Raw genomic sequence first — 22027 nt, forward strand, 5'->3', positions numbered from 1 at the left:
TCTGCCAAGAGCCACTGCCGATATCCGGCGAGAGCCATGGCTTCTTCCAATGTATTTTGGGCATGCGTGCGGCGTAGGGCGCTTTGGCTTAGAGTGGTTTGATGACTTTCTGTCAGTCTTCCTAGAGTAGAGCTTTAACAACAAAGCGCTTATTTGCTTTTAGTCACTCGAGTTCTCGCGAGACTTGCTACTCTTCTCCCCCAACCCCAAACCCCGCCTTGCGCCTGCGCAGAGCTCTTCAAAGCAGAAGGTTGCGCTTGGAGGAAGTGACGGCTTTGGGTTCCGTGGCCGCAGCGCCGTTACTACTTCTCAGAAGCTCCACTCGGCCGCTTGCCGAGACACCCCGCCGCTAAGATGCCTCGAATTATGATCAAGGGGGGCGTGTGGAGGAATACTGAGGTAAGTTCCCTTTTCCCGCCGTCCGCTGCCCTCCGCCCCTCCGGCTGCTGGCGCGCAGGCGCGCGGAGGTCGGGGAGGTGGAGAGGTTGCTTGCGGGGTCTGCGTGGGGGTCGGTGCGGGGCCGACCCTCGGGGCCTTCATCTTGTGCCCGGTCCTACGTTATCTGAGCACCTGAAGGACGGGGACTGTGATTTAACCACTTGATTATCTACCGGGCACTCGTTAGGCCCTCAGTGAACATTTGTTGAATTGAGGACGCGCCCTCTGCCCTGGTGGAACTCACTGTGGTGGGAGAGCTAGGATAACCGCTAGAGTCGGTCTTTGGGGCACCCCCGTTCCTCGGCCCAGGCATCGTGCCTCTCTCTGATATTCAAAAATGAAGAAGTGCTGTGGCGACAACTTTGTTTTTTTCTTGACTTCCTCGCAGACGGGAAGCAGTTTGAGTGCCAGGTTCAAAGTGCCCGTTTATGCCCGCATCCCTGCGGTCATCTGTGATCAAGGCATAACTTGTCCGCTCTCCCGTCAGATCCCAAGGCCTGTGTCTTCCTGTCACTCCGCTTCAGCTTGGATAGAAGCCAGATAGGCCTTCAGTAGTCTCTTTGCTTCCAGAAATGTAGTGGATCATGTCATTGGTGAGCCAGAGAACAGTAGAGAATGAGTAAAACAGAAACGAGGTTTTAGTGGAGTTGGTGTTCATAGTGCACTGAATTTGTCAGTTTCCCGAGAACACCATATTTTTTCATGCTCTGTGTCTTTTTACATCTTATGCCTTCTTGGAATATCCTCCTACTGCTTGGCATCTTTCTGACCTTCCTTCAAAAACCAGTCCAGAAACTCTTCTGGAATTTTTGCCTGTTATCCTGTAAAAAGTAGTTGCACCCCCAGTGGTCCCATGACAACTCTTTCATCCACTTGTTACAGTTTGCTTTGTCTTTTTGCAAGCATCACATCCTTCTGTGTGATGCTGGGAGGGTTTCTTAATCTCTCAGAGCCTCAGTTTTCTAATGGGGATGATAATAATACCTACCTGTCTTGGGGACTAAATGAGTCACTACATTTGGAACATTTAGAACAGGGTCTGTCACATAGTAATCTTGCAGTAAGTGCTAGTTGCTATTTCTTTTCCTCAGTAGACAGCACTGCAAGAGGGCAGGACCAGATCTTGGTATCTTTAGAAACTAGGACAGTACCAAACAAAATTTGCTTGGGAAATTTTTCTGAATGGATCTAGTAGGATAGATAATTGTTGTATATACTTCCCTGAAGATGTGATTAAGTATAGCAGTACTGCAACAAAGTTACACATAAAGTCAGTGAGAACCTTGCCTCAACTTGCACAGAGGGAACCAGGCTGTTTAAGTTGGAGAAGAGACGACTTCTGTGGGAGAGACATGTACAAAAATCAAGTAACAGCAGGATTCCTATGATGTGGCCCAAGCCCTGCAGTCTTTGAGTCTGTGATGATACGGTGTGGAGTGGTGTGGAGTGGCTCATGTATGAGGCATGTAGCTCTAGTTCAATGTGGAAAAAAGCCTAAAAGTAAGATGCCCCAAGAGCATTCATCTATGTCTCTAATATCCCTGGTGTCTGTGATTTAGCTTGCCGGGCTCTCTTGGGATTGGTGAATTCCATATTGCAATGGGTGCCCTGGTGAAATAGTGTCTAGAGACTGGGGGAGTCTGGAGACAGAGTTGACTGGTGACTTCGGGGGAAATACTTAATTCTTAGGTTAGACCTGAGATGTGGATTCTTGGGTCAGAGTTGGGGTTATGGGACTGAAGAGAAAATGCTATTCGTAAGCCGGAGGCAGGAAGCCTGGGTTAGAGATTGGATTCACCTGAGTCTTGACTTGCTTCTTGAGGGCTGGATGTGTCCTATTTGATTCTCTTTCCCTAAGTACACAAGACCTGGTACAAGGTTGGTGTTCAGGGAATGTTTTTTCAATAAATGAATAAATGAATGAGCCATATTCCTTTGACGAGAATAGCAGCCACACACCGTACCCATTCCCAGTTACTGGACGGGATAGGGAAGGGGTTGTGTGTAAGGGAGGGTAGGATGTCCTTCTAAGGGAGTTCTTTTTTTTAAAATTAATTAATTTTATTAATTTATTTTGGCTGCATTGGGTCTTCGTTGCCGCACGTGGGCTTTCTCTAGCTGCGGCGAGCGGGGGCTACTCTTCATTGCATTGCACAGGCTTCTCTTCGTTGCACTGAGCGGACTTCTCATTGCGGTGGCTTCTCTTGTTGCGGAACACGGGCTCTAGGCGCACGGGCTTCAGTAGTTGCGGCACACGGGCTCAGTATTTGTGGCTCGCAGGCTCAGTAGTTGTGGTGCACGGGCTTAGTTGTTCCATGGCATGTGGGATCTTCCCAGACCAGGGCTCGAACCCGTGTACCCTGCATTGGCAGGTGGATTCCTAACCACTGCGCCACTGGGGAAGTCCCTCTAAGGGAGTTCTTAATTTCTTGCATTTCACTGATTCTGGCTTGCTTTTCTTTAATTATTGTAATGAAGTTTTGTACTTTCTTTTTAAATCTAGGATATATGTGTGTGTTGATATTTCTCTTTCTCCATAGCACAACTCTGTTAGAGTTAATTTTAATTTTGTCTTTTCTCACTTGGAGTTTTGTGATTGAATACACTGTTTTTCTTCAACAATTTTTAGGATGAAATTTTGAAGGCAGCGGTAATGAAATATGGGAAAAACCAGTGGTCTAGGATTGCCTCACTGCTGCATAGAAAATCAGCAAAGCAGTGCAAAGCCAGATGGTATGTACCAGTTAATGAGTGGAAAACACAAAATGACCTTAATTATGATGAGGAAAATGTCATTTCTTTGAACCTTACCAAAGAAAGCAGGCATTGTGATATAACAAAGTATGGAGTGGGAGATGGGAATTTAGATTTAAGAATTAGCTGTCATTTGCTTCCTATGTGATCTTAGGCAAGCCATTTTCTAGCCCCTCTTTCCTACCACTACCTTCTCCCAACTGGGGATAATACTTGGCCCTAACTGATGGAGATGTGAGGCTCAAATGAGTTCATGTTGTTTGAGAGTGCTTTGTGAAGCATGAAATATAACTACTTTTAGGTACAGATGGACCCTAACTTATAAATGGATTGTATTCCAAAAGTTTATAAGTGGATTGTTTTAGAACTTACTTTCCCAAAGAAATAAATGATAAATAATGGTTAATTTTCTAGGCTAGCTTACAGTAGTTGAGTTTCCTCATGAATCGTTGAAACATTGTATATTTGCTTCCCCAGAATATAACATAACCCAACATTACATCTGTGGTGCCCCCTTTTAAGTCACAGGGTAGTGGACATAGTAAGTTCTTCACATGTATTTTTGGCATGAGTGATCTGGCCCCAGCCCTGACCCATGTGGTACTAGGATCATATTTTGGATTGTATAAGAGTGACCTAATTTCCTGGGCACCTGGGTAGGGGAAAGGATCAGAATGTAGAGATTGGCCCACAAAGAGGAAGATGGTCCTCAGCCTGCATAAGTGGCTCTGATTTCTGGTTCTGTTAGTGGAGCTAAGCTCCTACCGCTTTGTTTGGTAAGGTTTATATATGGTTTGCAGGCCTCTCCTCCAGCTAAGTAGACTGGATGGAAAAGGTGGGTCAGGTGGAGCATGGGGAAAGGCAGAGATGACATAGTAGTTTTACTTAAATTAAAAAACTCACCAAACAAATACAGTTTTGAAAAGCATTTAGTGAGTGTAAGTCAAATGCTTAAAGAAGTAAGCCAAGGTGTTGTAAGAATCAAATCAAAGCACCAGAAAGTACTATGAAAACTAGAAACACTATGAAAATATGAGGTGGTTTTGTCTTATTTATAAATGCAAAACCTCTATAAAGTGTAAGATGAATGGAAACAATTGGTAGTTGAGAAGGAAGGCATATGATCATGTTTTAGTCATGTTACTTTTCTTAAGCATTACTAACCTTGCATAATTAAAATACAGTAGAATTTAGTGAGATAGGGTATTTGGAATGGTGTAAGTTTAACCAAATAGGGAATATTCTGTTGTTAAAAAAAACCCCAGCTTTTGTGATTGAAGGATGAGAATTAGCTTGCATTTTTCATATATTAGAAGCCAGTATGTCTAATACGTGAGGAGGATATTATTCATGCTGGGTGACTGATTAAGGTATAAAATGATGTCTTTTTAATAGGTATGAGTGGCTGGATCCCAGCATTAAGAAAACAGAATGGTCCAGAGAAGAAGAGGAAAAACTCTTGCACTTGGCCAAGTTGATGCCAACTCAGTGGAGGACCATTGCTCCAATCATTGGAAGAACAGCTGCCCAGTGTTTGGAACACTATGAATTTCTTCTGTAAGTGAATCTCCAAAAGCAGTATTAAAATGTGTGTATATCTTCTGAATGAGGCTGAATACACTTTTAGCATTTTGTGTCCTTAAACATTAGTTACAGATCTGAATAAAGCCAGAGGAGCTAAAGCTATTGGATTGTATATTCCAAGTCTCGTGTGGTTGATCAAGATTATGTCTCCTTTTATATACTTTTTAAAGAAATAATTAAAAAGTATTATACAGGGACTTCCCTGGTGGTCCAGTAGTTAAAACTCCACGCTCCCAGTGTAGGGGGCCTGGGTTTGATCCCTGGTCAGGGAACTAGATCCCGCATGTTGCAATTGAGAGCCCACATGCTGCAACTGAAAGATCCCGCATGCTGCAACGAAGATCCTGCGTGCCCCAACTAAGACCCAGCGCAATCAAATAAATAAATAAATACTAAAAAAAAAAGTTATACAAATCATACATGTTCATCATAGAAAATCTGGGAAAAAAATAGTGAAAAAGCAAATAAAAATCACCCATAGTCATACTGCTGAGAGTTAACCATTGGAACATCTTGATTCTGCTCTAAAAGCTTTTTTGTGTGGCTCTGCTGCATTTGTGATTTGGGGAGCTGCTTGGATCCTGTTTCATGGTGAATGGAAACACTGAAATTAGAGAGAAATTTAAAACCATCTCTTTTCAGGTGAAGCAATAGTAGAAATGCTTTATTTTTGTTAATGCCCATCCGTTGGTTTTTTCAAAGAAAAGGGTGCCAGCACTAGGGAACCTGGTATTTCTAAGACTAAACGGGTGATAGTGTGACTGATTACTCTGGGCTCATTCCTAGGGATAAAGCTGCCCAGAGAGACAATGAAGAGGAAACAACAGATGATCCACGAAAACTTAAACCTGGAGAAATAGATCCAAATCCAGAAACAAAACCAGCACGGCCTGATCCGATTGATATGGATGAGGGTAAGTGTATTTTTGTGAGGACTTTATTTCTTTGGTAACCATAGACTTCTCAGGCCTTCTTTTAACTCTCTTAGTTCTTTTCTAAACTCCTCTGACTTTTTCAAATTGCGGTTCTGTCTGTAGTTGTTACTCTAAGTATCTTTCCAAGTGTGTCCAACCTTCTATCATAGAGTAATTGCTCTTTTTGTATAATGTCCCTTTACCTTTTGATGTTTCAATTCATTTAGTAAGTTAAGCAGTGTGATGTGACTGGACATTTCCTGGTGGCTAGAGGTAAGCTCTTTAGGATTCTGTGTTCTCATTTCTATTCCGAGGAGAGGCAACAAGTCAGGATTTGGGGATCCAGTGCTCCTACTAACTACTTTTTTGACTTCAGACAGGAAGTCTGATCTTCTTGAAAGGGCAACACTACAATACCATGAGGGAGACTTATGATGCCTTTTTGAGACATTGAATCAGGAATCAGAGGAACTAGATTTTAATCTAGTTTAGTGCCATGTCTGCCACTTATTAGCTATTTGACTTTAGGTGAGTCATATAATCTCTCTGAACTTTGGTTCTCTTTCCTGTCAGATGGAGAGTAATAATATCTATCTTACTTCACAGGGTTGTCGTGAAGCATTCAGTGAATATTTGTTGAGTTTTTAATTTAAAAGTTTGAAGGTAGTTGTTCCCAAAGGCAGACTGTGGCTAGGCCGGCTGCATCACTGTCACATGGCAAACTTTAAAAAATAAAGGTACCAGGGCTTCCCCAGGAGGTCTGCGTCAGTAAATTGGGGGTGGGGGGGGAATGGAGGGTAATCCTGGAATCTGAGGGTTTTTTTGTTTTTTAAAGTTCCCTTGTGATTTCATTGGACACCCTTGTGTAGGAATTGCTCTAAGGTATCAGTAATGAAATTTGTTCTACTCTGGGGAGCTATGGAAAATATACTGGAGGAGAGAAATAGTTCTGAGGAAAAAAATGAAGGAAAAATGGTAATGAAGATTGTCAGTCCCCTTATAATTAAACAGTAGTTTTTACAATATTTCACAATTTGTGCTGTGCCAGATAGTTGATGATAATGAAGGATATGATAATTATAGCCACTGTTTAATGAGTATTTGCTAGATGCTTTACCTATTTCTTTTTCCTTAGTTCTTCTCAACATCCCTGTGAAGTAGGAATTGTTATTCCCATTTTATAAGTGGTGAAACGTTATTATCCAGAGTCACATAACTGTCCAGTGGTGGGCATGATTTTTAACTTAGGTTTCTCTGACTTAAAAACCCAAGCTGTTTCCTTTATGCTGCACCATGTAATGATTATATTGATGGGTTTTCTGATCTTAAGCACTAGGGTATGTCTCTCACCTTGCTTCTGTTGGAGAAGTTAGTTTTTGTTCTCTTTATTTTTGCAGATGAATTGGAGATGCTTTCTGAAGCTAGAGCCCGCCTGGCTAATACTCAGGGAAAGAAAGCCAAGAGGAAAGCGAGGGAGAAACAGTTGGAAGAAGCAAGGTATGGTTGTTTTCCATCTATAGTTGAACAAATTAGTCTGTGCATCCTTAGGCCCAGTAAAACTGTGATTTATCAACCCTGTTGGGTGAATGATAACTAGAGTTGTCTAATTCCAACATGGCAGAAGTAATGCCCGGGTATAGACATACATGTATGTCTTGGTGTGTTGGATTTGTTCTGTTAGCATGGGGAAGCTTCATTTGTTGTAGCCATCTTGGCGTCAGATGGCTGGAGGACACACGGGGCTCTGGGACTGTGGTGTGACTGCCAATTAGTTACTCTCCTTGATTAGCGTTGGGCAGGCAACGGCTGTGAAACAGGAGACTCAGCTGAACATGGAGGGAGTTAATGAGCCTTGAACCACATTTTAGGCTGTCATAGAAATTTGTATTTAAAAAGTGAGTGGAATTGAGTATTGCCCTCTGCTCAAGGTTTTCTCTACTTTCCCCTCCCTTTTGGTTAGATCCATGGTTGACATCATTTCTAATGGCCTAGAAACCAAGATGAAGTGGTTAAAGGGAAAACTTGAACTTTATAAGAGCTTATTAGCTTTTGGAATTCAGGCATTGGAATAGCCTCCCCAGCCTCCACAGCTACCTTTTTTGGTCCCTAAGCTGGGAAGTATTGATACTTCCTGACCTAATAACTAGCATTGTGTTGGTGGTTTCCCCAGTAATGGCTGTGAAGTGCCAGATCCTGGGATGGAGGATTCTTTTATGCCAGAGGATGCTTTTTGGCATAGCTGGACAACCACTAGCCCAGAATAGTTGCTTGTGATGGGAGTATGACTGGCCTGGGACAGTAAACAAGCTAAGAGGAGGTTCTAAATTTTCTGCTGGGTCTTAGTCACCTTTCTGTTCCGTATACTATTTAGGGTTAAGTGATGTGAGTAAGGTAAAAAAATTCATTTTTCCATTTTTGTCCATGGTTGTTTGGGGACCAAATTGTTTGAGCCTTTTAACCATGTGGATTGGCCCAGGGATGTGACAGGGATATATATGAAAATCTCCAAGTATGGTTGGTACTGCTTGCTTTCACAAATACATTTTTCCAGATTTAAATTTACCCTACACTTTCTTGTAGATTTTCTTTTAGAACATCTTTATAACTTGTGCATATATCTTGTAATTAACTAGATTGGTGTGTATGGAGAATGTACTGCAGGACTATTTACTTTAAATGTTAAATTACAGATCTGTTGTATAACTTAAAGCTTTTTATTGATTATAAAAGTAATAACACTTTTCCTACAAAATACTAGTATTGTACTATTTTCTTTTTGGGGCATGGTTGATACAATGCTATATAGCTTGGTTATATTCACTTAGTATTATATTGTAAAGGTTTTCTAATGTCGTTTGAAGTCTTTGTTTTATTTAAAGAATAAAATTACTTATGAAATGTGTCCCTTCAAACCTTTCCCTTCTCAGTATAGACATACATTTATGTGTACTACACATACAGTAACATTTGTGTAAAATTAGATCATACTGTATAGACTGTTTCGAAGAGAAGTTAATCTTACTGGGGTTCCCTTGTAAGTGATAAATCGTTTTTCTCTCTCTGTTTACAAGATTTTCTCCTTGTCTTTGGCTTTCAGCATTTTTAATATAATGTTTCTGTTTGTGCATTTCTTAATGTTTGTCTTACTTGCAGTTCCTTGAGCTTCCTGGATGTGTAGGTTAATGATTTTCAATAAATTTGCAAAATTTTCAGCCAATGTTTTGTTCTCCTTTTTCTAATGTTTTATTCTCCTTTTTCTCTTTCCTTTTGATATTCCTACTGTGCATATGTTGTGCACTTAATGGTGTTCCACCTTTTTGTGAGGCTCTGTTCGTATTTCTTCATTCTTTTTTTTTTTTTTTTCCCCTTTCCTTTGGATTGCATAATCTCTATCCATCTGTCTTCATCTTGGCTAATTCTTTACTTCGAATCTGTTCTAGTGAAGTTTTCGTTTCCCCTTTCCCGTTGCGGAGCACAGGCTCCGGACGCGCAGGCTCAGCGGCCACGGCTTACCGGCCCAGCTGCTCCGCGGCATGTGGGATCCTCCTGGACCGGGGCACGAACCCGTGTCCCCTGCATCGGCAGGCGGACTCTCAACCACTGCGCCACCAGGGAAGCCCCATTTGGTTCTTTTTAATTATTTCTTTTTGTTAATTTTCTCTATTTGATGAACATTTTCATCCTACCTTCCTTCTTTAATCGTGCTTACCTTTTGTTCTTTGAACATACTTGTAATGTCTCCTTTGACAAGTCTGTCAAAGCTGACATCTGGTTGCTCTCACAGGCAGTTTCTGTTGCCTGCTTATTTTCTGGTGTGGGTCATGCTTTCCTGTTTCTTTGCATGTCTCACCTTTTTTTGTTAAGAACTGGACACCTTGGATGATATATTGTAGCAGTTCTGGGTACTGTGTTGCTCCCATCCACTCCTTGTTACTGTTGCTTGCTTACTTACTCCTTTAGTGACTAGCTGGATTATTTTAGTGAAGTCTGTTCTCCCCATTCCTCACCCAGAAATGTGAAGCTTCTGATGTTGCTCCTCATGGGGACACAGTCTTGGGTGTGCCCACAGTCGCCTTGGGATGAGGTGGTTTTGACAGGACTTTCTTAGACATCTTCTTCCCTGGCTACACCCAGCCGTTAAACTCTACTAATTGCCAGTTTATTGCTGTATTGTTTTCAACGATGGCTTGAGGCATAAATTGCTCCACAGAGTGTTCCAATCAAACTTTGGCTCCTTTGAAGGGATAATTTCTGAGGTCAGTGTTTGGCAGTTGTTCTCATCCCAGGAGGGCTTCTCCCACTTTTTGAAAGAGATTCTCTCTGGCAAACTAGTGGGCCTGCAGTTTAGCTGCATCTCCAAAGAATCTGTCGGTTTCTTCACAGTTGCCTTTCACCGAGACTTCCACTGTTTTTGAGAGTGCCCTGAGGCCTGAACGTCTCCATTTCCTTTTGCAAATGAAGTCAGTTTCTTTGGGGAGAGTTTGGAATTCTCTGTTCTATCCAGGGGCACTGATGTACTTCTCCTTGAGTGACACACCCACTTTAGGAGCTGAGTGTTCAGTGTCGGGGGTGGGGGTAGGCAGCAGCCCCAGGTCCCCTAACCCTGACCCTAACCCTGACCCTAACCCTGACCCTCATCCCACAGGCCCAGGTTGGGCTCCAGTATTCTCAGTAGCACTGTGCCCAAGGTAGAGACCCTGGGCAGAAGAAGGAAGCCCCTCCTTCTCAGTCACTCTTGTCTGAACTTAGCCTCTGCAGTGGCTTCCTGGAGGCAGGATGAGAAATGCTGCTGTCCTGCCCCTACTGGAATGAAAGCCAGGGAGCTGGAGGGGAGAGAGAACCCTGTGTTCTTGGCTGCACCAAGTGTGGAGTGGAGTTTCTGTCTCCCTGAGCTGGGACGGGGGAAGAGAAGAGGGAGTGGGTCTTGATTTGAATACTGCAGGCTCTCACTTTTCTTATCGAATTTTTGTAGATTTTCTTGAATAAACGTTTCTTCATTTGCTGTATCTCCTTTATTTAGGATCCCTTCCAGAGACTTAACTTTTTTTTTTTAAATAATTTTTGTCAGTTTTGCTGGGGAGTGGGTTTGTGAAATTGCTCCTATATACTGTTTTATAATTTGATTTTTCCCCTCTTTAATATTCTGAATAGCTTTTCTAATCATTGAATCATTAACGTTATAGCATCTTGGGAAAGTACAAAGGAAAAAGTAAAAAATGAAATTCCAGCCTCCTATGATTATCACTGTTACTGTTCGGGTGAACATCCTTCACATCTCCCCATGCACGTATTCACTGATAGATATGCATATAATTTTACATGTTGCTCCATAACATGTAAACTTTGTAACATTGTTTTAAACAGCAGTGTGTCTTGAGCATCTTTCCATGTCAGAGTAGATTTACAGATTTCTTTCTATTTATCTATCTATACCTATTTATTTAGTTATTATTTTTGGCTGCTTTGGGTCTTTGTTGCTGCACGTGGGCTTTCTCTAGTTGCGGCGAGCGGGGGCTACTCTTCGTTGCGGTGCGCGGGCTTCTCATTGCAGTGGCTTTTCTTGTTGCAGAGCATGGACTCTAGGCGTGCGGGCTTCAGTAGTTGTGGTACGTGGGCTCAGTAGTTGTGGCTCGTGGGCTCTAGAGCACAGGCTCAGTAGTTGTGGTACACGGGCTTAGTTGCTCTGCGGCATGTGGGATCTTCCCAGGCCAGGGCTCGAACCCGTGTCCCCTGCATTGGCAGGCGGATTCTTAACCACTGTGCCACAAGGTAAGGCCCTACAAGATTTCTTAAAGGTTATTTAGATGGCCATATAATATCTTATCTTATAGCTGTGTTATAAATTATTTTAACTAATTTGTTATTGTTGGATGTTTAGGTTGTGTCTGTTTATCTGCTTTTCTGAACAGTGCTTGGTAACCAGTCTTGTAGCTAAGGCCTTGTACATGTCCCTATTTATTTCCTTAGGCTAAGACTGAAGAGTGAAATTGCTGGGTTAAAAATGTAAAAAAGTTAGGGGTATTAATGTGTATTTCCAAATTCTCTTTGGGGAAAGCTATACCACTGTACTTTCTCATTACCATTGTGAGAGACTGTCCACTGTTTGCACCCTTGCCATTAAAACAAAGCAAAAATTGAAGGCTGTTGATTGATATGTAGAAATGGTACTTGATTTAATTTGTGATTCTTTAATTATTAAAGTACACTCTGTCATTTTAGCTATTTGCATTTTTTTCCCTTAGTGAACTGTTTATTTCCTTTTTTTCTTCCTTTCCCTTGGGTACATTTTTTAAAAACTTGATTAGATTCTTTATATCTAACCATTCCTAATACTAAGTGCAAAATTTTTTCCTATTATTTGCCTTTTAATATTGTTTTATGATTAAAAAATGGTGCTACAGGGATATAAATTTTAAAATTCAAAGCTGTTGATTGTTTTTTTCACCCTTTATTTAATTTATATTAAGTGAGTATATTCCCATCCAGAGATTGGATACATATTTACTTATAGTTCCTTCTGGCTTTTCTTTTTGCTCTAGTGTATGTGTGTACCTTTAAATCAAAACTGGAATTGATTTTGGTGAACGGTGTGAGGTGAGGATTTAAATAAATATTTCTTCCCCAAGTGACCGGGTAGTTTTCTTAACTCTGATGGATGATCCATCCTTTCCCAATGGTGTATGATTTTGAAGGTGATTTGTGTTCTCTTTCTTCAGGCGTCTTGCTGCCCTCCAAAAGAGAAGAGAACTTCGAGCAGCTGGCATAGAAATTCAGAAGAAAAGAAAAAAGAAGAGAGGAGTTGATTATAACGCTGAAATCCCATTTGAAAAAAAGCCTGCTCTTGGTTTCTATGATACTTCTGAGGAAAACTACCAGGCTCTTGATGCCGATTTCAGAAAGTTAAGACAACAGGATCTTGATGGGGAGCTGAGATCGTAAGCTGCCTTTCTGTTTTTATAAATGGAAAAGTATAGTAGTAATTTTATGGAGGGCCAAGTATTATCCTGGTCAGAGCCAGATATTTCTTAGTTAGCACAATGTGGTTTACATAATGCTTTTACTTATTTAATGGATTCAGCTTTCTGAGAAAACCAGTGACCCTGGCTGTAATGCTTTTAGCACAGAACACTGTTCGAAGCTCTCGAAATGTCAGCGCTTGGCTCTTAGTGAACTGTCTACTCAGAATCACAGTCTTAACATTTACGAAATGTACCTTTGGGAAGAGGTTAGTTATTTTACTAATGGCCTGAAGGAGTCTGTCAAAATCCGATCTGCTGCTTCTTAGTTTTTTTTCTAGTGAAAATTTTATCTTGTTTTTCTGGGTTTTTTTTGCCTGTGCCATGAGACTTTGTGGAATCTTAGTTCCCTGACTAGAGATCACACCTGGGCCCCGGCGGTGAAAGTGGTGAGTTCTAACCACCGGACTGCCAGGGAATTCCCTCTTGTTTTTCATAAAATGAAATTAAAAGGAAAAACATTACCAATGCATTTTTAAGTCTTTTCACTTAATGGCGATCAGTAGGTATATTTTTAAAATGTCTTAGAATACAGAGGATTTTGTTTATTTCTAGGGATTTTTAGAGTTTTTAAATTGTTATATCTGAATGTTGTGGGGAGAACCTTTTAGGATTGTCAGAGATTTTTAGTACTCCCCCAATGGCTTTCCATTTCTGTTGACATGAATTGTTAGTAAACAACAGATGTCAGTCACTGTGAAACAGGATTTTCTTGGATGTACTCCATTGTATTTATTTTTCAAATTAGGACCTTGCTTTAGGTAGCCTCTACAAATAAAGAGATTGAAGAAAAAATAGTCATTTGGAAGGAGTAGACTAGATGGAAGAAGAGGATGGCATGCAGAGGGGGAGAAGGCATTCCTGGTCCTTTAAAAGATGGCCTTGAGCCTGGCTTTAGACCTTAACAACTTTTTGGTGTCATTTGTCAGGACTTAGATATCCTTTAAAAAAATTAATGAATTAAAAAAAATCATAGCAAACAATTGAAGAATAGTTTTAAAGGAAAACTTTTAAAACTCACGTTTTAATTCTGTTCCCTTCATTTAATTGTTTCCGTTTTTGTATACTTCATCATTTTCCTATGTGCACACACATATTTTTACATGAACATAGTCACAATATAGGAGTAGTTTTATGTTTTTCTTTTCATGTTATATGTAACATTTTGCTTATCATAGTCTTTATAGCTACATAGGTGTTTATTTTATTTATTTTTTTTTTGTGGTACGCGGGCCTCTCACTGTTGTGGCCTCTCCCGTTGCGGAGCACAGGCTCCGGACGCACAGGCTCAGCGGCCATGGCTCACGGGCCCAGCCGCTCTGTGGCATGTGGGATCCCCCTGGACCGGGGCACGAACCCGTGTCCCCTGCGTCGGCAGGCGGACTCCCAACCACTGCGCCACCAGGGAAGCCCTATAGTTACATAGTTTTAATATTTAGTGCTTAAATTACTTAGTATATCTTATTTTCTTAGTAATTCTATTGATATTCTAAGTCTGCATTCCTCTTGAGTATAGTGGGTAGGTAATGGTGTAGGGAACAACTTAATGTATATTGTTTTGTCTTTTTTGTCATAATTTTATTAGGAATGGGATTATTTCGTTCAGAGCATATGACTATTTATATGGCGTTTAATGTTGCTGCCTATATGTAACTTTAAAAAATCTGTTCTCCACCTTGATCCATGACAGTGAAAAAGAAGGACGAGATAGAAAAAAAGACAAGCAGCATTTGAAAAGGAAAAAAGAATCTGATTTACCGTCAGCAATTCTTCAAACTAGTGGTGTTTCTGAATTTACTAAAAAGAGAAGCAAACTAGTACTACCTGCCCCTCAGGTAATCTGATAAAAGCAGGTTTTTCATTGTATGAACTCATATGCTTACCATTTATCCAGCTAATGTTTGCAGGCCTACGTGCCAGGCTTTTGCTGGGTGCTTGGAACCTTTAAGAAATATCAGGCCTTGAACTGCTCATATGATGGTTTAGTAAGTAATTGTCAGCTCTTAGCAATTTTTCAGTAGGCTAGGGCTCCAGACCTCTTTTTCGTAGCTGATAAAGGTGGTATTTGGCCTTGTGGACTTCAGGCCACTTTCTTTTAGGGAATGTTTTGTTGTGTCACACCTCCTTCTCTTTTTGAGACAGTAGCTGTGAAAATCAACATGGGAGTTGTGGAGAAGAGAAAATTCATTCAGCTCATCATAGGCTCTGTTCCTTTGAATTATAGTTGGTCAGAAACATGGGGATTTTGAATAAGCTCTTGTTTTGTTTTGACGAGTACAGCTTTGTAGAATTGGACAGTTAAATGGAGCAGAGGGATGGATTTAGGAGGCTTGAACAGCTTCTTTCTGCAGATGAGTGCCCTGGCTGCATCAGTACAAAATCCTTGGGCATAAACATAAAATAATTTTGTTAGATGCTGTTATTCATAGTAGTTATAGTTCTTAAACTGAGATTTTGCCTGTAATTTATTTTTAGTTCTTAGGGTATTTAGTTTGGTAAAATTACAAGGATAACACCTTTTGATTTTCTTAGGGATCTGGTGGCTTTGTGGACTCTGTGTGATATTTTAATTGGTTTTTAGTGCCCACCCTCCCCCTAATTGATAAATGGCTTTGTATAAACACTATTATTTTATGTTCTTGATTTATAAATATTTTGGTTTGAAAGAATTTCAGTATGGAAATACTGAAAAGGAATTTCCGTATTTGCAGCTTGATTCTATGTCACATATGGAATTCTGCCCCCCTCCCCCCCATTAAATAGGGAAGACTTTTAAAAACTTTATTATGGAAATTTTCAAACCCACAAAAAGTAAAGAGAGTGCTACAACGAGCCCCTGTGTACTCATCACACAGCTTCAGCAATTCATCTTCTGGAATGTGGAAGTTTTAAGCTGTGTTATTCTTGGTTAAAATATTGCTACTGTGATAACTGTGTCTTTAGATTTCAGATGCAGAACTCCAGGAAGTTGTAAAAGTAGGCCAAGCAAGTGAAATTGCACGTCAAACTGCTGAGGAATCTGGCATAACAAACTCGGCTTCCAGTACTCTCTTGTCTGAGTACAATGTCACCAACAACAGCATCGCTTTGAGAACACCACGAACACCAGCTTCCCAGGACAGAATTCTGCAGGTAGGCTGCCATATGGTAGAGTGAGCCTTTCACTTTGTTTATTATCCTTAAAAGTATTATAAAGGATTTGTGTGTTTTAGGGTTTTGTGTGTTTTAGGGTAAGCAGTTTGAAACAGTCCTGAATGCATAGCTGCTAGAGATTTCTGTAGTAGGGAAGCTAAATCCTGTCAATAAAGCATAGCATTTAAAAATTTCACATTGCCTAGCAGTCCTGGAAAAAAAATCAAACACGTGTAGTCAGTAATTTTTAAAACTTCCTTGTGATTCTGTACTTAGCTTGGCATAGACTGCCTTCAGTACTATTTCCCTCTCTCTCCGTAGCACATAGGGTGTACAGCTGTGTGTGTTCTATTTTTTTTTTTTTTTTTTTTTTTTTTTTTTGGGCCTCTCACTACTGTGGCCTCTCCTGTTGCGGAGCACAGGCTCTGGACGTGCAGGCTCAGTGACCATGGCTCATGGGCCTAGCCGCTCCGCGGCATGTGGGATCTTCCCGGACTAGGGCACGAACCCGTGTCCCCTGCATCAGCAGGCGGACCTCAACCACTGCGCCACCAGGGAAGCCCTGTGTGTTCTTTAGGGTGTCTGCATGCCAGAGAATAGACAAACTTAACGGAATACTACTGAGTCTTTTAGCATTCTTACATCTCAATTTTCTGATAGTCAAATATAATTTGACTACTGATTCAGGAGTCAAGTAGTCCTGCAAGACTTTGTAAGAAAAACAGTGCCCCTCATTGCTTGCTCTCTAGAGGTACCAGTGATAGCTCTTTGTTTTTACCACCTTACTACTAAGACACTTGTTACATTTTGGTTTTTCTTCAGTTTTAGGCATTTTTCCACCAAGGATTTGAACATCTGGCTCTCTCACACCTTCTGCCTCTACTGTGCATACACATGCTTTCCATTTTCCCATCTTCCATTATAGTTAATCATAATTTTGGCCAGCTCCATATTTATGGTTTACCTTATGACTACGTAAACTGCATTCATTCACTACGTAAACTGTGGGTCAAACTGCACTTGACCCACAAAATGCCTTATAATTACTCTACTGTACAGTATTTTGTTTTTCTTTGAATTAATACTTGTTTTATTTAGTCGCTAAATTTTCTGATTACTTAGCACAAATTCAGTTCTGGACTTTATACTAACTGTAAATCTCCTGTAATCTGGTCACATTTTAGGTATTCTTACCTTTTTCAACACTTGAAGTCGTTCCCAGAACTTCTGAATTTTCTAGTCTGGACTGATTACTCTTTAGATCTTGTTACAGCTTGTTCTCTTGCTTTCCCTTCACTGTCACCCTAGAAAGTCCCTTGTGTCTCCTCTTTCTTGGCTCCCATGTCTCTGGCTTTTTTGGTTGACTCCCTTGTTGGTGAAGTGTATCTGTCAGTGGCTTTCTGAGGAAGGTTTCATGGGAGATGGAATTTTTAAGACCTTGAATATCTGTAAATAACTGTCCTACCCTCTTATCTGATTGATAGTACAACAGGGTATAGAATTCCAGATTGAAAGAGTTTTTGTTCACAGTTTTGAAGGCAGAGCTCCAGTGTCTTCTGGCTTTCATTGTTGCTATTGATACGTCCTGTGCCATTCAGGTTGTTAATAGGAAACCTGGTTTTTTCTTTCTCTGGAAGCTTATATGATCTTCTCTTTTTCACATGCGTGTTTCTTGATGTGGGTCTATTTTTAACCACTGTGCTAGGTACTTGGTGGGTCTTTTAATTCTATAGACTCATGGCCTTCAATTCTGGAAAGTTATTTTGAAAATTAAAAAATTTCGTCCCTTTCATTAATTTATTTTGCTACTTATTACTCTCTGGTTTTCTGTCTTAATTGACTTTGATTTGATTGCTAGGAGATTTTCTGAATTTTATCTTTTTTTAAAATTTCTACTGTCATATTTTTAATTTCTAAGAGCGCTTTTTTAAATGTGTTCAATTTTTAAATGTCTCATTTAATTAATATCTTTTTATTCCTCTGAGGCTATTAATGATGGTTTTCTTTTGTTTTTACAAGTTTTCTTTTTCCTGCACAGTCTTTTTTTTTTTTTTGCGGTACGCGGGCCTCTCACTATCACAGCCTCTCTTGTGGAGCACAGGCTCCAGACGTGCAGGCTCAGCAGCTGTGGCTCACGGGCCCAGTTGCTCCGCGGCATGTGGGATCCTCGCAGACCAGGGCTCGATCCCGTGTCCCCTGCACTGGCAGGCAGACTCTCAACCACTGCACCACCAGGGAAGCCCTTCAAATATCTTTCGATCTTGTTCTTTGCCTATATCTAGGGAATAAGGGTAGGGCAATTAAAAGCTGACTAGACACTCCTTGGGTGTGGGTAGGACCCCTTGACTCCAGACTTTCCTGTGGGCTGAACTGGCTGGGATGTTTTATTGGGGAGATTTCTTTTTAAATTGTTTTTCTTTTAAAATGTATTTATTTATTTATTGAAGTATAGCTGACTTACAATATTGAATAGGTTTCAGGTGTACAACATAGTGATTTGATATTTTTATAGATTATACTCCATATAAAGTTTCTGTAAAATATTGGCTCTATTCCCTGTGTTATACATTACATCCCTATAACTTATTTATTAGGGAATTCTTATTTATTTATTTATTTATTTGTTGCATTGGTCTTCGTTGCTGCGCGTGGGCTTTCTCTAGTTGCAGCAAGTGGGGGGCTACTCTTCATGGTGGTGCACGGGCTTCTCATTGCGGTGGCTTCTCTTGTTGTGGAGCATGGGCTCTAGGTGCGCGGGCTTCAGTAGTTGTGGCACATGGACTCAGTAGTTGTGGCTCGCGGGCTCTAGGGCGCAGGCTCAGTAGTTGTGGCGCATGGGCTTAGTTGCTCTGCGGCATGTGGGATCTTCCCGGGCCAGGGCTCGAACCCGTATCCCCTGCATTGGCAGGCAGATTCTTAACCACTGCACTACCAGGGAAGCCCTATTCTAGAACTTCTGGCATGCTAATGTTAGGTCGACAGAAGGAATGGAAGTATTGAATTCTGCCACAGCTCAGTATTCATTTTCTCTCTTGGTTTTCATTGAGAAAAATGTATAAGAATTCTGCCTGTTTCAAGATTTGTGTAGTAGGACAAGAAGAGAGGAATTTGCTCTCCTGTCTAAACTGTTAAAACATGCTTCTTTACCTTCTTGTTAATCAGGAAGCCCAAAACCTCATGGCTCTGACCAACGTGGACACCCCATTAAAAGGTGGACTTAACACCCCTTTGCACGAGAGCGACTTCTCAGGTGTGACTCCACAGCGGCAGGTTGTACAGACTCCAAACACAGTTCTTTCTACCCCATTCAGGTATTGTAAATAAATAACTGTTTTCTGTTTTAGAAAAACTTGAATCTGAGGACTTGGACAACATGTTTGCTTTAGAAATGCTGGCAGAGAATGGAAATAAGTGTTTAACTTGCTTTTTAATTTCTCCTCATAGTAGCAAATAACATTATAGTATCCAGGAAATAGTCAAATACCAAATAGAGCTTCTTTTTTTTTTTCAGGGTTTCTGGTGCTATCACCTCGTTTCTCAATACTTTTAATCTGATTTAAAAGAGCAGATCAATCCATTGTTAATGATGATTTGGTGAATTTTATAAAAATTCTAAGCCTTTTTATGTATGTATTACTGTTGCTTTTCCCCCAACATTTTATTATGAAAATTTCTAACATTCAGAGAGGTTGAAAGAATGGTAAAGCAAGCATCCATATACTCACCACCCAGTTCTCCAGTTAATATTTTACAGTGTTTGCTTTAATCACATGTCCGTCCATCAATCTATCTTATTTTTAATAATTTCCAAGTTGCAGGTATTAGTCCATTTCACCGTAAACGCTTCCTAGTTGTGTATGTCATTAACTAGAGTTCAGAATTCAGTATTTGTTTATACTTCTTTTGTTTTAAGCTACTGTTTTTAAAGAAGAATTTTTAAGATACAAACATTATAGAAGCAATTTGTATTAAAATGGAATTTGAGCTTTTAAGGTTAGAAATATTTAGGGTTTACTTTTAATTTTCAAATATGTCCTCCTACTGGTTGTTAAGTATATGAAGACTGTTATAGTTGCACATGACAGCAGGATCAAGAAACATTGGCCCCTAAAACCTTATATAATATTTAATTGCAAGGCTTGCAAGAGAACCTAATCCCTCTTTTCCCCATGGGTGTCTCATTTCTCAACTAGATTGTAAGCTCATTGAGGGCAGGGACCATGTGTTATATGGTAACACCTCACGTCACCTCTGGGAACAACTCTCTGGCAGCACCACCTGTCTGGAACACAGCCAAGATACAGGAAGTAATCAACCAAAAAAATAAAAAAGGCTTTGAACATTTAAACTATAAGGTGCAAAGTCTATGGCTTTTATTCCTAAGAGAGTTTCTTAGACCTAACTCAGAGCTATTCATATTTAGATGTGATTCTAAAAGCCTGGTGTTTGGTTTCCAAACTGTAGAGGGAGGAAGTACTTCAGGTATGCACATCTATGATGATGATGATGATGTGATAGCCAACAGCTACAGGCAGGGAGGAGACAAATGATAAGTTGAAGATACTGAACTCAAAAGGAGTCATTAGGGATCTTGAGTGTGGTGGCCAACCTCTCTGCCCACTGTGTGTTCTCAGCCACCCTGATGTGTCAAGAAAAGGTTGTGGGACTTCCCTGGTGGCACAGTGGTTAAGAATCCGCCTGCCAGTGCAGGGGACATGGATTCGATCCCTGGTCCAGGAAGATCCCACAAGCCGCAGAGCAACTAAGCCCGTGCGCCACAACTACTGAGCCAGCGCTCTAGAGCCCACGAGCCACAACTACTGAGCCCACGTGCCAGAACTACTGAAGCCTGCATGCCTAGAGCCCGTGCTCTACAACAGGAGAAGCCACCACAACTAGAGGAAGCTCGCACACAGCAACGAAGACCCAATGCAACCAAAAATAAATAAATAAAAATAAATAAATTTATTTAAAAAAAGGTTGAAAAATGTTTGGTGGACCTAGTTATTAATAAGGTTAGAAAATATCAGATGTAATGACTTTATTTGAAGTCATTAAAATAAATATACTGTGTGTAAATACTGAGTTAGCTGAACCAAAGCTTTATTTTAACCTAGAGGTCTAACTAAAAACCAGGTAGGGAGATGGAATTTCTGGAATCTTTATTTCTTTTCTGTTTTCCTTGTAAAATAATTTATGTGAAAAACATTTGAAAGCATGATCCAAATAAAATTGGCACTTTCATTAATTGGAATTTCTGTCTTTATAGAACTCCTTCTCATGGATCTGAAGGGCTGACTCCCCGGAGTGGGACAACTCCCAAACCAGTTATTAACTCTACCCCGGGTAGAACGCCTCTTCGAGACAAGTTAAACATTAATCCTGAGGATGGAATGGCAGACTACAGTGATCCCTCTTATGTGAAGCAGATGGTACATGTCAATTCCCTTTTAGTATTCTTTAAAAAAAGTTTTAAAAAAAAAATCTCATGGGTACCAAATTAAAATTTTTCCCCTTGTCAGTGCATATCGCATATACCTTATGATTCTGTACACCTGCGGACACCAGAACAGCAACATGATTTGTAGGGTTTGAGAAGGGAAATCTTACGGTCTTATTGCTTACTTTTTCTTATTCTTAATATATTTTTCAGAAATGATTATGCTGATAGTAATGCTCCTTATATCTTTTGTGATTTTTAATTTTCATCATTTACTAATTAATACTTTACCTTCTTGAATGGTACATTTAATTTTTTTTCCTAGTTCTGTAAAATGTTTTGAGTTTCGAATGCCTCATAAATTAGATTTTGAACGTTGATTCCTCTGTTTTCATTACACTTTTAGGACAGGCTAGATCTCAAAGCCACGTTAATTTGATGTTTGTTGCTAACCTTAGTGAAGTTTTCTTTTGTATGTTTTGCAAGGTGATGTAGAAAGCTAATTATTACAAGTTGGAGTTTTGTTTCTGCTCGTTATTGCTTTCATTACGTCACTGTTGAGCCTTCTTATTTATGCCACAGAAGATCATTGTGAGATTTTTTAAAAAAATGAGTTCCAATGATGGTCTGCTTCTGGTTTACAAATTAATTCTACCTTCATGTATAGATTTGGTTGGTTGAGAATTTTTTTTAGTGCCCAAATTGATATCAGGTAATGCCAACTCTGAGTGGCTACATAAGAATTAAAC

The 22027-nt window shown here is 40.3% G+C and overlaps 1 protein-coding gene across 2 annotated transcripts in view; it reads left to right on the top strand.

The window, feature by feature from the left end:
* The first annotated feature begins 236 nt into the window (after nt 1-236).
* The window catches only part of CDC5L (cell division cycle 5 like), a 42612-nt gene continuing 20821 nt past the window's right edge, over nt 237-22027 (top strand). Inside the window, exons 1-10 of one of the 2 annotated variants that reach the window (XM_027127417.1) lie at nt 237-399; nt 3068-3171; nt 4588-4749; nt 5563-5690; nt 7088-7187; nt 12407-12625; nt 14397-14541; nt 15650-15838; nt 19001-19149; nt 21108-21270. In XM_027127417.1, the coding sequence (XP_026983218.1) occupies nt 355-399; nt 3068-3171; nt 4588-4749; nt 5563-5690; nt 7088-7187; nt 12407-12625; nt 14397-14541; nt 15650-15838; nt 19001-19149; nt 21108-21270 (1404 nt within the window). In that variant the 5' untranslated portion in view covers nt 237-354. Of the gene's footprint in view, nt 400-3067; nt 3172-4587; nt 4750-5562; nt 5691-5858; nt 6219-7087; nt 7188-12406; nt 12626-14396; nt 14542-15649; nt 15839-19000; nt 19150-21107; nt 21271-22027 lie in introns of those variants that run through there. The other variant, XM_027127418.1, reaches the window with a different exon arrangement.

The sequence above is a fragment of the Aethalodelphis obliquidens genome, unplaced genomic scaffold, assembly GCF_003676395.1.
Source record: "Aethalodelphis obliquidens isolate GAN/ISIS:26980383/991018 unplaced genomic scaffold, ASM367639v1 scaffold31, whole genome shotgun sequence".
NCBI classification, from domain to species: Eukaryota; Metazoa; Chordata; class Mammalia; order Artiodactyla; family Delphinidae; genus Aethalodelphis; species Aethalodelphis obliquidens.